A 16035-nucleotide genomic window follows, 5' to 3' on the forward strand; every position below is an offset into this window, starting at 1 on the left:
GTAGTGTGATATAATGAAAAGAATACTGGATTTATAGTCAGAGGATAGTGAGTTAAGATCCCAGCTTGCTATTACCTGTTTAATCTTGAACAAATTATTTCATCTCTCTGGTGATGTCTCTTTAGCTGTAAAAGGAGTGGACTAGAAAATTACTAAGGTTCTGTTAAGCTCCAAATACAATGATCTGGTCAGTAGTGATTTATACAATTTCTGATTCTTTAAAGTAGTGAAAATAAAATGTTTTCCATAATAATTAAGATGTCCACAATTGTAATGCAATTGGCATTAATGAAACAGGACCTTTTGTTTATCAGAATGTGGTTACAGTTTGGCTGTTCAGGTTAGGGACATAATATGAAAAAGGTACTTACAAATGAAACTGTAGACTACATATACAAAATAGAATTTATTTACACAAATTCATAAGTTTTTCAATTTCTTTAGAGTGCAGAAAAACAATTTGGAGAATAATTTTCATAGTAATTTTCCTTGCTGATTTGAGATAGCTAAATAATGGGATATTTTTATATTCTTACTTTATCTTTTTTTAATATTAATTTTAAAATTGAGTTCCAAATTTTCTTTCTGCATCCAGCCCCTCCCCCTTTCATTGAGAATGCAAGCAGTGTGATACTTATCATACGTGTGAAGTCATGCAAAGTATATTTCCATATTAGTAATGTTGCCAAAAAAAAAAAGCAACAAGAAAAATAAGCAAGAAAAAATATGCTTCAATCTGCAGTCAGGGTCATCAGTTTTCTCTCTCAGGATACAAAGCATTTTTCATCATAAGTCCTTTATAATCGTCATGGATCATTATATTGACCAGAGTAGCTAAGCCTTTCACAGTTAAAACTTAATTTTTTAATGAAATAAAATCTAAACCCCATTTGAGTTGGATATATAGCCTTATATTCCATTTTTTTAGCAAGAAACAAAAGCAGAGATTTTCATACATTTTGTTACAGTCTTCTTTCTTTCCCTTCTAACAAATTTATATATTTTGAACATGTATTAGATTCATAATATTGTATGTAAGTGCACGTGTAAAAAGTTATAAAAATGATATAGGAATTACTACCACTTATCTCCCATACGAATAACTGGATGATGTTAAAAAATGAAGTTAAATTGGCCCTACCTTCAAGTAATCCACATTCTAATGAGAGAAAAATAATCTAAATAACTATATACATATAAGATGTATAGAAGGGATGTACTGTCAGAGAGCAAGGGGCTAGTCACTAGGGGTAGAGTGGTGACAAAGGGGCAGGAAAAGACTTGCAAAAGGTAGAATTTGAGCTTGTCTTGAAGTAAAGCAGGGAAACTAAGAGATGGAATTGAAGAGGGAAAGTTTTCTGAACATGGAAGACAGCCAGTACAATCACAGGTAGAGGTAGAGTGTTTTGTGGAAGAAACAGCAGGTAGACCAGTGTTACTGCATTGTGGAGTAGAGAGAGGTAGAGTGGGCAAATGCAGTGTAAACTGACTGGAAAGGTAGGCAGGGGGCTAAGTTATGGAAAACTGTAAATTAAAAATAGAGGACTTTATATTTGATCCTGGAATTAACAGGGAGCCTCTGAAAGTTATTGAAAAGAGCGTGGGAGGGAGGGTGCTATAACCAGTAAGGTACCCTATTGGCTAAACTCTCTACAGAAACAGAAAAAAAAAGTGCTTACAAATATTTTAAAACTTTTGTAGTAATTTGTTATTGAAACTTTATATTACAATTATTTTTAAAATTTATTTAGTATTTTATTTTTCCCTAGTTACATGCAAAAACAAATTTTAACATTTGTTTTTAAACCTTTGAGTTCCAAATTCTCTCCCTCCTTCATTGAGAAGGCAAGCAATTCATTATGGGTTATACATGTGTAGTCATGCAAAACATTTCCATATTATTCATGTTATGAAAGAAAACATAGATTCTCCACCCCCCCCAAAAAAAAAGAAAGAAAATTTTTAAGAAGTATGCTTCAATCTGCATTCAGTAACCATTAGATCTTTCTCTGGGTATGGATAGCATTTTTCATCATAAATCTTTGAGAGTTGTCTTAGATCATTGTATTGCTGAGAATAGTTAAGTCATTCACACCTGATCATTTTATAATATTGCTATTACTTTGTACACAGTACAATTCAGTTTGCATCAGCTCATGTAACTATTTCCAGGCTTTTCTTCAGGCATCCTACTCATCATTTCTTATAACACAGTAGTATTCCATCATAACCACATACCACAGTTTGTTCAGCCATTCCTCAATTGATGGGCATCCCCTTAATTTCTAATTCTTTGTCACCAGAAAAGAGGTGCTATAAATATTTTTGTACATATACAAGTCCTTTTCCTTTTTGTTTTTTATCTCTTTTGGGATACAGATCTAGTAGTGACAATGCTAGGTCGAAGGGTATGCATGGTTTTATAGTCCTTTGGGCCTGTTTCCAAATTGCTCTATACAACGGTTGAATCAGTTCACAACTCCACCAACAGTGCATTAATGTCTCATTTTTCCCACATCCCCACCAACATTTATCATTTTCCTTTTTTGTTCTGTTATCCAATCTAATGGGTATGATGTAGTATCTTAGAATTGTTTTAATTTGCATTTCTCCAATCAATAGTGAGTTACAGCATTTCTTCATATAGCTATAGATAGTTTTGAACACTTGATCTGAAAACTGTTCATATCTTCTAATCATTTATCAGTTGGGGAATGGCTCTTACTTTTATAAATTTGACTCAGTTCTCTTTATGTTTGAGATGAGGCCTTTATCAGTGAAACTTGCTTTAAAATTTTTTTTCACAGTTTCTATTGCTACCTCTAGTTCCCATCCATCCTATTTCCTCCCCCTCTTTATTCTATTCTCCCTCTCCTTTCACTCTGTCTCTCCTCAAAAGTGTTTTGCTTCTGACCAGCTCCTCCATTCTATCCCCCATTCCTTCACTTTATCCCCTTCCACTCCTACTTTCTTGTAGGGTAAGATAGATTTCTGTATCCAACTAAGTGTGTAGGTTATTCCCTCTTTGAGCCAGTTCTAGTGAGAGTAAGGTTCATTCACTCCCTCTCACTTCCTCCCTCTTACCCTCCACTGTAAAAGCTTTTTTTTGCGTCTTTTTTTTTCTTTGGCTTTTTTGGTGAGGCAATCCATTTTTTTTTTTGCCCTGGAGGATTATACTCAGTTTTGCTGGGTAGGTGATTCTTGTTTGTAATCCTAGCTCCTTTGCTCTCTGGAATATCATATTCTATGCCCTCTGATCCTTTAATGTAGAAGCTGCTAAATCTTGTATTATCCTGACTGTGGCTCCATGATACTTGAATTGTTTCCTTCTGGCTGATTGCAGTATTCTCTCCTTGACCTGCGAGCTCTGGAATTTGGCTATGATATTCCTGGGAGTTTTCATTTTGGGATCTCATTCAGGAGGTAATTGGTGGATTGTTTCAATTTCTATTTTACCTTCTGGTTCTAGAGTATCAGGGGAGTTTTTCTTGATAATTTCTTGAAAGATGATGTCTAGGCTGTTTTGATCATGACTTTCAGGTAGTCCAATAATTTTTAAATCATCTCTCCTGGATCTATTTTCCAGGTCAGTTGTTTTTCCAATGAGATATTTCACATTGACTTCTATTTTTTCATTCTTTTGGTTTTGTTTCATTGTTTCTTGATGTCCCATAAAGTCATTAGCTTCTATTTATTTAATTCTGATTTTTAAGGAATTATTTTCTTTCTTTTGTTTAAAGTATTTTATTAAACTAGATGTACAATTTGCAAATTCTTTTCAATAGAAATTTTAAAAGCAAAATCATAAATAGACTTTCAACAAAAAAACTACATAGCTAACAAAATATGGAAAATATCTTCTACCTTTTAGAATCAAATTTTCTTTCCCCCAAAATGTAATTTTTTTTCTGTGTTTTTAAAACAACAAACCTATTTATTATGCTATGATTTTTTTGAAGATGTTATGATGGGGGCAGTAAATGCCATAAAGAAAATTACATTAAAATTTTCTCAACTCAAAATTGTAAAGTGGCATAATGGAAAATAATTACAAAGAAGCACTAGTCTACTGAGGAAAGCAAATCCTTTGAGAAAACATTGAGGATTATTTTTAATATGGTTAAAACTTTAGGTTTAGAGTTAAGAATGTTTTCTAAATTTATGCTGGATAATAGTATTTCAACCTATTACAATTTAGATATTACCCATATCAAACACAAATGAAGATACTTAATACTATTTAATGGGCCAGTTTTACTTAAGCAACAAATATGTCCCAGTAACATGGTCTGTCTAAACATTTCTTTAAACGTTCCTGCCTTATCAAAATAGGTACAGAGGAGAGCATAAGTAAGACTGATGTGATGGGTTTCTGCCTACCTATTTTCTCACCCTCTCTTCACTCATGGAACACATGGGAAAAAGGCAAGAGAGTTCTCACAAGTCAGAAAAAAAAATCCTAGTAGTCCCTTTTATCTCTCTTGGGATATAGCAGGACAAAATGATAGCAACAAATAAGTTGTTTGTTTTGTGTATCAAATTCAAATGTTTACTTTTTTTTTGACAAGATTTTTATAGGCAGGAACCATACCTTCTAGTACTCTTCATACTATGTAGAAGTGTATGGGTATTGTGTAAATATTAAAATAGCAATACAAAGTTTTTATTTTCTATCTGAAAGTAGAATTGAGGGGCGCATCAAACTTTTAAATGATAGTCAGTCATAGCTTTCTTTAAAATTCTGTGTTCAGTAAGGATGCTGTATTTTTTCATCTTTCGTAGACAATATGTTTGACATTAGACTTAATAAAAAAGTAAGATTCTTTCAAGTTCTGTAAAACATCACAAATTACTTCATTGTAAAAATGGAAACTATTCCCAAGGATATATTTGTAAAACAGTAAAGTCTATTTCATATAAGGAATTTCTTGATTAGGAACTTCTCTCTACCATGTAGTTAGGCACCTTCTTACAATTTTCAAAATTCCTGAGAGGTCAAGTGACTTGGCTCTGGGTCACAGCTAGTATTTGTCAAATGTGGGACTGGTTCATCTTCATGTTTCCAAGACCATCTCTGTATCTGCTACATCATGCTACCTGTCACTGAAGTATTGACACATATGAGAGTATTTTGCTTTTTACTAAGAATTAACATACTCAGTAAAAGATGCATTTTTTAAAATGTGTTGTTTAGTTTAATAGGTTTAAGATAGAGTGGTGCATAAATAAGCAGTACTAGATAAGTATTTGAGGGCTTTCCAATCTGGTGACCTTTCTGTAATCTTCCATTCTGTTGTTTAAGAAGCAGCGATGTTTTCTGAGGGAGAGACAGGAAGAGTCATGAAAAAGATACCACCATAATCATTTCCCCTTCCCTGCCATCCCCCTTTGGGGGATTCTCCACATTTAAGAGCCCAATAAGCAGCAGCAGCTGCCTCTAGTCCATTCTGTGCCACCATAATCCAGAGGAACCTTATTAAAAGACAACATTGTCAGTGCCAGTACTACCACCACCACCAAGCACTGATCTACTGCCACCAAGAGCTGAAGCATCAAGACACTGTGATAGAGAGACAGGAGGTTGCAAGGGAACTTATCAAGACCACTACTAGGACCAACCCTATACCTCTAGGCTCTGGTGGAACTAGCTGCCTTGGACCACAATCCTATAAATCCCAGGAGTAGGAGTAAATTTAGGCCGCTGACCCTGTCTCCAGCCTGCTCTGCCACTATCTACAAGGTGAGGACCCAAGTAGAGATATGAGGCTAGTGTGACAGTCCTGCCATAGCTTCTGAAGACTTGATGAAGAAAATTCTAGTCTCCAAAAGTCCTTAATACTATCACATGTTTCATTGTTGGTTAAAACCATGTAAATTTTTTTGAAATAACACTAAAGAAAATGTATATATACATTAGCCTTATCTCCCCTCTGTATTCAGGTCTAACTGGATTACTCATCATTCAGAAGCATCATTTTGTACCATTTTTTTTATTCTTCCACTTTCTGACCTGCCTAAAAAATTGATTCTTGAAGCTTGGGTTTTGAGGCACTGTCCTTGATGATACTAGAGTATAGGATTATAGGATTTAGAGGTTGAAAGCACATTATAAATCATTTAGTACCTCTTTCTTGTTGTACATTGTATTAAGTACATTAAACATTTAAAAAAAATTTTTATTTTAAACTTAAATACAAAATTACAAAAGGAAAAAAATAACATTACTGCACACAGGAGACCATAAGAGAGGATTCATTATAAAACAATAAATTTCCATTTCAAGAAAACTTATGTAATAAATACTACACATTGTTTTCAAAGCTGCCCAGCTTTTCTTTGCTTCTCTATTGGTTTTCATTTGTTCTCTGCTGTGTACTTTTTAACCTTATTTTTTTTCTCTCTTCTCTCACCTCACTACCCTACAGAAGGCTATGATCAAGCATGGAAATACATATACATATATGTGTGTGTGTGTGTGTGTGTGTGTGTGTGTGTGTGTGTATGTATGTATATATACACACAAATGCATAGATATCTATAAACATACACTCATACACATCCACTCATACAGATAAATGTAAGACCATACTATGCTTATTTCCTCCTGTCATCTCTTTCTCTGAAGGTAGATAGCATCATCTTTCATAAGTCCAAGTCTTTCCATGTTTTTATAAATCAACTAGTCCGTCATTTCCTACACCACAGCAATATTCCAACCCAATCACATCCTATCTGGGAAATTGTCTGTGAAAGTTTTTTCCCCCCAGTTTTCTGCATTCCTTCTATTCGTGGCTACATAGGTTTTATTTATGCAAGGAAATTTTAATGTAAAATAATTGAAATTATTATTTTATATTTCAACAGTGCTCTCACCTTATAATATAGTTTTTAAAGTCTGATACTGCTGAAACTACTTCCTTTACATTTTTTTCCCCCAGGTTTCTTTAAAGTTCCTGACCTTTTCTTCTTCCAAAAGAACTTTTATTATTTTTTGTAACTCAGTGGAATAATTTTTAGTAATTTAATTGGGATGACATTGAATAAATAGATTAGTTACATAAAACTGTCATTTAAAAAATTATATTGGCTTTACCTACCCTTCAGTTATTTAGATTTGAGTTTATATATATAAAAAGTGTTTTATGTTTATGTTCATATAGTTCTTCTCTGTGATTTGGCAGGAATAAGCTCAGGTATTTTATACTGTCTAGGTGTTTTAAATGGTCTGAAACAATATTGAATAATATTGCTGACACAGTGTGGTTTCTCTGTTTTTCTCTTTTGATTAAATCTATTTTAACTTTCACTTTGTCTGAGATCATGGTTACTATTCCTGCTTTTTTTTTTTACGTACTAAATTCTACTATTTTATCTTTGTGTGTATCTCTTGTTTTTTTTAATGTTCCCTGAAAGCAACATATTGTTAAATTCAGATTTTTAGTCTGCTGTCTATCTGTTTCTGTTTTATGAGTAAATTCCTCCCATTCACGTTCTAAGCTACAATTACTTGTTGTGTATTTTCCTCCTTTCTGTTTTTCCTTACTGTCTTTCTCACCCTGTTTACCCTATCCCTTCTCGTTCCTTTGCTTTACTTCTACCAGCAACATTTTAAACTTAAACCTGAATCACCCGATTTTAACAACTTCAGCTTGTTATATACTTATGAGTGAATCCACATGAACCTCTAAAAAATGATACTTGAGTAAAGAAGTGATTTTTAGGCTAATTCAGATGTTGAAACTTCATTTTTATTTATCATTAAGGGAACCATATGAAAGCAATAATGTTAACTCATATTTTTCTTCTTAAAGTTGATATTTTTAAAAGTTGAGCAGTTTAGATGATTAAGATCAGTGTCTTGACAGGTGATGTAGCAAATGAAACTTATCTATATAACTCAATTATACTTTTTCTTCCTCTTTTTAAAAAATAATTTGTGTAATGCTAATGAATTTTTCTTTAAGATAAGGTCAAGTTACAGAATTTGGAGGTGGGAGATTTTCTGAAGATATTTCTGTTTCTTCCTTGCTTCTATTACTGGATTATCTCAGAGAACCTGACCACAGTATTTTCCTTTTGATCACAGTTTATAGAACCCCAGATTGTATCATTTAATCCCTTCATGGTAACATATTAAGAAATTTAAGCCCAGAGGTGAAGTGATTTATGCACCTCTAGGAATCCCCAGTTGATAGCCAGGGAGAGTACACAGATTTTGATGTGGTTAGCAGTAGAAGGCCATAACAGGTTTTTGAGCAAGGAAGGGGCGTAGTGAAGACTGTATTTTAAGATTAATTGTATAATGATGTATAGAACGTGTTGAATGAAGAAAAGAACAGAGATGGAAAGAATGACTCAGAAGCTGTTGTTAACAGCAAATACTGATGAAAATTGATGAGAAGGCATGGCTGAAAGTCATTGAGAAGAAATAAATGACTTAAGATAGGTTTAATGAGTATAAAAGAGAAAAAGACAGTATGGTGAAGTGAATGGAAAGCTGGCCTTAAAGCCAGAAAGACGTAAGTTTGAGTCCTGCCATTGACACACATACTAGCTCTGTGACCCTTATCAAGTCACTTAACCTCTCACTGCTCTAGGTCTCTGTAAGACTCAGTTGCAGAGAAAGTACCAGGATGTTACATGGTAGTCTTGTTCTGTTAAAAATGCAAGATGGCGAAGTTGGCATAAAGAGACCTTAGAAATAATTTAGTCATTTTTCAGATAAGTAAACTGAGACCTAGATTGTGAAAGTATTTACCCAGAGTCACACTAATTGTCAGTGGCAGAACTGGATCTATAGCTCATCTATTAATAATTAACATCCAGTACTCTTAACCTTATATCACAAGTTGACTGTAGACCCAAGCAGATTTTATATTTATATATAACTGTACTAACCAGAAAATTTGTGACTAGGCTCACATTGATAGTGTTCTGAGGTAGATCTGACTCAGGCTAGTTCTCTGGCAAATTAGATTTAATATTGGGAATAAAATGAGACATTCCTAGGTCATTAAACAGTCAACAAAAGAAGAATTATGTAGTGATAGCTGAAGAAAGCTATTCAGTAAGGATAGGCAGTGAGAAAACCTGGAATTGATTCGACTGTTTAAGCATCCTTACCTGAATTACCCATCTTGATTCATTTGCCAACATCAGGTTAGACACCTAGAGATCTTCATGGTTGTGTTGTCTTCAGGCAGCAAGGAAATGATAGCAGCAGCCCAAACCTATAGTTTCCTGAGCCAATCAAATCTTGAGAATTTTCTCAATACCATTTAAAGAATAACTAATCCAACTTGAATAGGGGCAGAGCTTAGGATATTGTTCCTACCACAGATGGGAAAAAACAGAATCAGGATTTGGAGCAAAGTTTTGTGATTCTGAATTTGTTGTTTTTTCCATTATGTCATACTGCGTTGTCAGTTACAACTTTGATTTTAATGTTATGAGGCTGTTTCCATGTCCAGGTAGACCCTTATATACACATGGATACAATTGAATCATATTCAATTAAACAAAGAATAAGCACCTACTAATTATTAGGCACTGTGCTACATGCTGGAAATAGGAGTCTAATGACTCTAGGGAATCTAATGTGTTTAGTACAGAAAAAGTTTTGAAAGGAAAGAAATTTTTGTGTTAGATTTAAAAGTTTAGAGTTCCTCTTTTACTTCAGGGACTGCAAATTCTCTGATCATGAATCTATCACCCAGGTTGTAGCACAAAGCCTTGTCTGTTATTTTATGATTTTATGATTATTTTATGATTTTACAGAGTCAAATTACTGTCCTTTCTGAAAAGGAAGCTGTATACAATTTTTATACATATCTAAAAAAGAGTGAAAGGGGATTGATTTATTCTCTGGAGAATTGTTGGGGAGAGTTGGTTTTATTGTATGATCCTTATGAGATAATAGAAAATAAATTTTACAATCTTCTAACATTCATTTGTACTACCTTCTTGATATTTATGTTAACAGTGACATAGATCAGAAAAGAATCATAGTAATGATTTCAGATATTTGTACTGAATTTTTATGAAGGGGAAGCAATGCAAACTATTAAAAGAAATACATTAAATTTAATCTAATCCTTAATATATTTAAAATATTATTACTTTTGTGTATGTGTATGTATGTGCATGTGAATATGTGACAAAGGAATTTGCTTGCCTGTGTGCTTTTTTCCCCTGGAGGATAAAGGAACAAAAAAAGCAGTAATTTTGGAGATTTGTTTGCTCAATTTTTTTCTCTCTCATTGTGATCCAATACCAATAACTTTCCAGAGTCACTATAATCTGAGAGTATCTTGTATTTTCCAATAAACCAAAACATAATTGAGATGTTTAAATGTGCAGCCAACTTATTGGGACCAGAACATAAAAGATAATTCAAAAATCATAGTAAATATGTACTGTTATTAAAATGACCAAGATCAGTCCTGGAGAGGAGCTGAAAAATTTTCCCTCTTTTCCTTATTCAAGGTACTGTAGGTATAAAATATTGTGTATGCTGTCATGCATGGTTAATATTATTAATTTTGTTGAACTGTCCCTTTTCTCTTTCTAAGATCTTTGTTACAAGGAATAATTGATCCACTGGGTAGAAGAGGGACATTATGTATTCAGAAATGACTTTAATATAAAAACAAAAGGTATAGGTAAAAATGAGATACAATTTTTTGTTAATCCCAGTAAAATCTAACCATTTGAGAGGGACAATTTGGTGGTAGTGGTGGGGGGCATGAAAGCAACAAGGTAGTTGAAACGCTTATGCTGAATGCTTATCCAGGTTAGTCTACTGTCATCATTTTTGTTGTGTCTTGTGTTGGCTATATTTTTTATTTTTTTAGGTCCCCACCTATATATTTGGTACTTCAAGAAATTAAACCAGCCAGCAAACCTATGTCTTTAACCTTTTGTTTATTCACTTAGTCCATATTTCAGTGCTTGAAGTGTCAGTGAATGGTCATCAATGATTGCCCTCTGATAAGATTCCTACAAGATTGTTTTCTAGAATTGCTGTAGCTTGAGCTGTTTGCCTTTTTTTTTCAGCCTGAAGAGTATGTGCATTCCAAAGACCAAAACCCCCCAAACTCAAAGTATGTCTCTTACTTTTCTTAACAGAACAGTTCATTATGAAGGTGGTGCTGTATCCATTCATGCTCGTTCCCTTTGGAGACTTGAGACCCTAAGAGTTGCGTAAGTTAAAAAAAAAATCTTTTTGAATCCCTAGCAATTCAATAAATATCTGTATCAGCTCTTAAATTCTTTTCTTTTTTTGGGGGGGGAGGTGAGGCAATTGGGGTTAAGTGACTTGCCCAGAGTCACACAGCATAGTGAGTGTTACGTGTCTGAGGTTGGATTTGAACTCAGGTTCTCCTGAGTGCAGGTCCAGTGCTCTATCCACTGTGCCACCTAGGTGCCCCAGATACTAAATTCTTAATTTTTACCTCCAGACTAATAGTAAAGTTGCTATTTGTGAGTGCTGACCATGGTTCACTTTTATTGAGAGATTTTGATTCCCTTTTTGGAAAGAAAAGAATAATTCTCCAAAGTGATGGTTCAGTTTTATAAGTGATCCTCCCTGTCTTCCAGGCTCAGTGGGAAAGCTCTGGGGAGTCTGGTATCATTTTATGTAAGCATGCTGTTTACAACAGGTCACTATTTATCTTACAAATTTGTATATACACACAAATGCATACAGAAATAAAATATTGATAGTATTCATTACTTTTCTACCATTAGTTGCCATTGTCCTAAGGTTGGCCTTGTATGAGTTCTGAGATAGCATCTAAAAAGTCAAGAAAGAATCAGTGACTTTATTTGCCTTCTGTTCTGAGCCCAACTTCATCTATCTTCCTCTAGTACCTGGCTCAGAATGTTACTGGAACAATAAGTGATTTTAGGATTTGACAAATGACAAGCTGTACTCGATTCTATCATGTATTTATTGCTTGATAGGAATAGGTCTTGGATTTAACCTCCTAAAGACATAGACCAGAAAAGTTGCCTTCAGAAGAAACTTGAGCACAAGACAATAGTACTAGTCATACTTTATAAGTAATATGGCAACTGTTTAAGAGAGAGAGAAAGATTAAAGGATTATGGAGTTAGAGACAGAGATAGATATAGATAGAGAGATGCAGAAAGAGATAGACAAGGACAAACACAGACTCAATATTAGGAGAGCTAGTTGTTTCAAGTGATAAGATTATTGTGGAATTTATTGCTATGTGTTATTGATTTGTTTCTAGTGGGTAGCATCCTTAATTTTCAAAAAGATATTGGGTAGAAAAGCTTTCATAGGTAAAGACTAGGTTAGGGATGGTGATGGTGGTGGTGAAACCAACAAAAATTTATTATTTACTGGGCACTGAGCAATGTGCTAAGTGCTGGAGATTTAATACAAGCTTTTTTTTTTTTAAAGACAGTTCCTGCCTTCAAGGAGTTTACATTCTAAAGAGGTCTTCACCTCTTTAGAAGTGAAGCACCAGCCCTGAAGTCAGGAGAACCTGAATCCAAATCCAGCCTCAGACACATAACACATAACACACAACACATAAAAGAGAGCTTGAAAAGGGGCGGAGTAGGAAAGTGAGGAACTCATCTGATGTCATGGTGGCATCATGATGAAAGACTGATGGTCTGGGGCCTTCTTCATAATGGTAGTTCCAGGAATAAATCAGCGATGGGAGAAGAGGGCAGCAGGGACAAAAAGAGAAGACAGCTGAAGCCTGGTAGCAAAACCTGTGGAGTGAATCATGGTGGTAGTTGTGAACATAGATTTTGAAAAACAAGTGAAGGTATATAAAAGAGTGGACCAAGAAAAGACTGCTTTGGCAATTAGGAGATTATCTATGGCCCAGCTCACCCACCACACCTCCTCTACAACCATCCCAGAAAATATGCTATACTTATTGGGAAAACTTAGAATAAGTAACAGTCAGTCATTTTTTTTTTGGTCCAGAGTAGCTTATGAAAATAGAGAGGTCTGTGAGCATTGGGCAAGGACAGCTAGGAGCACAGTGCAGTGGCAGCAGAGTTGCCACTGCAGTGGGGAGTATTTTAGTCTAACCATTCTGGAAAGCAGTTTAGAACTATTCCCAAAAGGCTATTAAGCTGTGTATATCCTCTGATCCAGCAATATCTCTACTAGACCTATTCCTCAAGGATATCAAAGAAAGATGAAAAGGACCCCTATGTTCAGAAACATTTATAGCAGTTCCTTTTGTTTTAGCTGTAAGAAGTGATTCAGAAAAAACCTATAAAGACTTATGTAAACTGATTCAAAGTGATATGAGCAGAACTGGGAGAACAATCTACACAATAATAGCAATATTATAAAGATAATCAATTTTAAAAGATTTAGTAACTCTGGTTAACATAATGACTTATCACAGTTCCAAAGAACTCATGATGAAACATACTGTCCACCTCCAGGCAGAGAACTTAATAGACTCAGAGTACAAACTGAAGGACAATATTTTTATTTTTCTTTTTTCCTTTTTTTTTTTGAACATGTCTGATATGGAAATTTGTTTTGCATGACCATATATATTTGTAATTTTTTTTTCTGGCCTTCCCATTAGATGGGGAAGGAAGTAGGGAGAGGTAGAGAATTTGAAACTGAAAAAAGTCTCCATGCTTTTAATAAAATGGGGGTTGTGGAAATAGATTATTGGTGAGACTGCCCTGAATGGTATAGAGGAGGAGGCAGTATAACTCAGCTCTCTGCCAAAACTGTTCCGATGAAGGTCTAAGAAGAACAGCAGACCCAGCTGTGATGAGGAAAACCAAGGAAAAATCAGTAAATTATTTTCCCAATACAGATATGCAGGGAAAGATAGAGGTTTGTGCATATTAGGGACAGAGTCTGAGGCCATGTAGAGCCTTCTGCCTTGGAGATTGAACTGGGACTTTCTGTTATGTGTTGAGGCAATAACAAAGTCCCAGATATAGCAAGGTAGGGCTTGGCATTGTGTAAAGAGCAGAACCAGAAGTCATTTGGAAGCTCTGCCTATTTTACCCCAGACCTGGGCCTCAGATCCTATGAAGCTTGAGGAAGGAACCTCTGCTTAGCACTGGTGGACCAGGGACAAGGAACTGTTGCAGATTTGAGGTCCCATACTAAATAAGGAGCAGGAACAGAAGTTAACAGCAGCTGTGAGCTCTGACCACAGAGCAGGATTTGAGATTCAACCACCATGACAGTCTGAAGCCTTCAGCCGAGTAATGAAGGCAAGGAGCTCAGACAATGAGGGGCTCTGTAGTTCTTCACTTAGCTTGCACAACCTGCTAGCTATCTGACAGAAGCTGGAACCAGCTTCAGCATATTGGAGCTACAACTATTTGCACACATGCAATTGTTGAAATTTGGGAATAAGTCTTGAAAAAGGACTAAACAACATTAGACTCTTTTCATAAAGATATCTTATGGTGACAGGTAGGCTAAAGACACAAACTCATAAGAAGAGAATAGTGCCAAAATACCTATAAGCAGACCCTCCAAGAAAAACACAGCTTTACATAAGTTCAACTAGAATTCCTGGAAGAAATGGAGTAAGATTTTTTTTAAAGTTTAAAATTACTGTATAAATAAAATAAGGGTGCTAGAGGAAAGAATTAGAGAAGAGATGAGTGCTTTTGAGGAGTAATTTGCAAAGAGATTTAACATCTTAGAACAAGAATTACAAAACCTTTGTAAGAGAGTAGACTCATTAGAATGAATCACCCCACGAGACAAGAAATATTAAGATAAAATAAGAATATTGAAAAATAGAAGAAAATATGATATCTCATATCAAAAACAGTAGACCTTGGAAACATGAGAGATAATTTAAGAACCATTAAACTTTTTGAAATCCATGACTTAAAATGGAGCCTTAACATAACATTTCAAAAAATCGTGAGAAAAAATTATCCAAATTTTTTTGAAGCAGAGGCCAGAATGAAAATTGACTCGTCTGGTCACCACCTGAAATAAAGTCCAAAAAGGAAAACACATGATTATAGCCACAACCCTAGAGCTTTCAGAGTAAATAAAAAAATACTGCAAGAAAGAATTCAGGTCTTTAGGAGTCACAGTTAAGAGCGCACAAAAGAGTTTGTAGCTACTTTTTCAGTGGAGGTAGGAGTTCAGAATAAAAACTTCAGGGGAAAAAAAAACAAGAAAAATTAAGTACATTATTGTAAAAGGCAAAAAATACAAGCTTATAACCAAAAATCACCCAGTAAAACTGGGAGAAAAAATAAACTTTTACAAAATAAGGGACTTTCAGGCATTCCTTGATGAAAAGAAAGGAGGTGATTAGAAAATTTGAAATGTATGCAGGGGAATCAAGAGAAATATAAAAAGGTAAATATGAGCAAGCAATCATAAGAGATTAAAAATGGATGAACATTTCAAAGGGTCAAGGAAATGATAGATGTCTGCTTAGAACCCTAATGTTTTCAGGAGTCATAAAGGGACTAAAAATAAGAGGGTCAGGAAATGGTTAGTTATGTTTTGACAATCTTAAAAGAATAAAGGAAAGAGAATGGAAAAGGAATGCAGAAGGGGGAAAAAGGGCAGGAGGGTAGGGGAAATTATCTCACATAATTATGGAGTTCAAGTAGAAGTTTGTACAAACAGAGGAAGAGGTGGGAGGTATGAGTTATAATTGAACCTCATTTTTATCTGAACTGGTTGAAAGAGGGAAGAATATATCCACAGTCAGAGAATCAGAGGGAAGTGTATAATTAAATATCATAAGAGTAAATGTGAATGGAATGAGCTCATCCATAAAATGGAAGAGGACAGTAGGAAGGATTGGAAAGCAGAATTCAACAATATCTTATTTATAGGGGCAGCTAGGTGGCAAAGTGGATAGAGCACTGGCCCTGGAGTCAGGAGGACCTGAGTTCAAATCTGGCCTCAGACACTTGACACTTACTAGCTGTGTGACCCTGGGCAAGTCACTTAACCCTATTGCCTATCTCTCCCCCCATACATATATCTATATTTATATAGATATAGTATTTATAAATAATAGA

At 34.7% G+C, this 16035-nt stretch overlaps 1 protein-coding gene across 1 annotated transcript in view; it reads left to right on the forward strand.

Moving 5' to 3' along the window:
• Positions 1-16035, forward strand: part of RYR2 (ryanodine receptor 2) — a 794727-nt gene that overhangs the window by 335457 nt on the left and 443235 nt on the right. The window contains 1 exon segment of the mRNA XM_078156251.1: positions 11128-11202. Coding sequence (XP_078012377.1) covers positions 11128-11202 — 75 coding nt within the window.

Source organism: Phascolarctos cinereus, unplaced genomic scaffold (assembly GCF_003287225.1).
Source record: "Phascolarctos cinereus isolate Bilbo 61053 unplaced genomic scaffold, phaCin_HiC Scaffold_5;HRSCAF=322, whole genome shotgun sequence".
Taxonomy (NCBI): Eukaryota; Metazoa; Chordata; class Mammalia; order Diprotodontia; family Phascolarctidae; genus Phascolarctos; species Phascolarctos cinereus.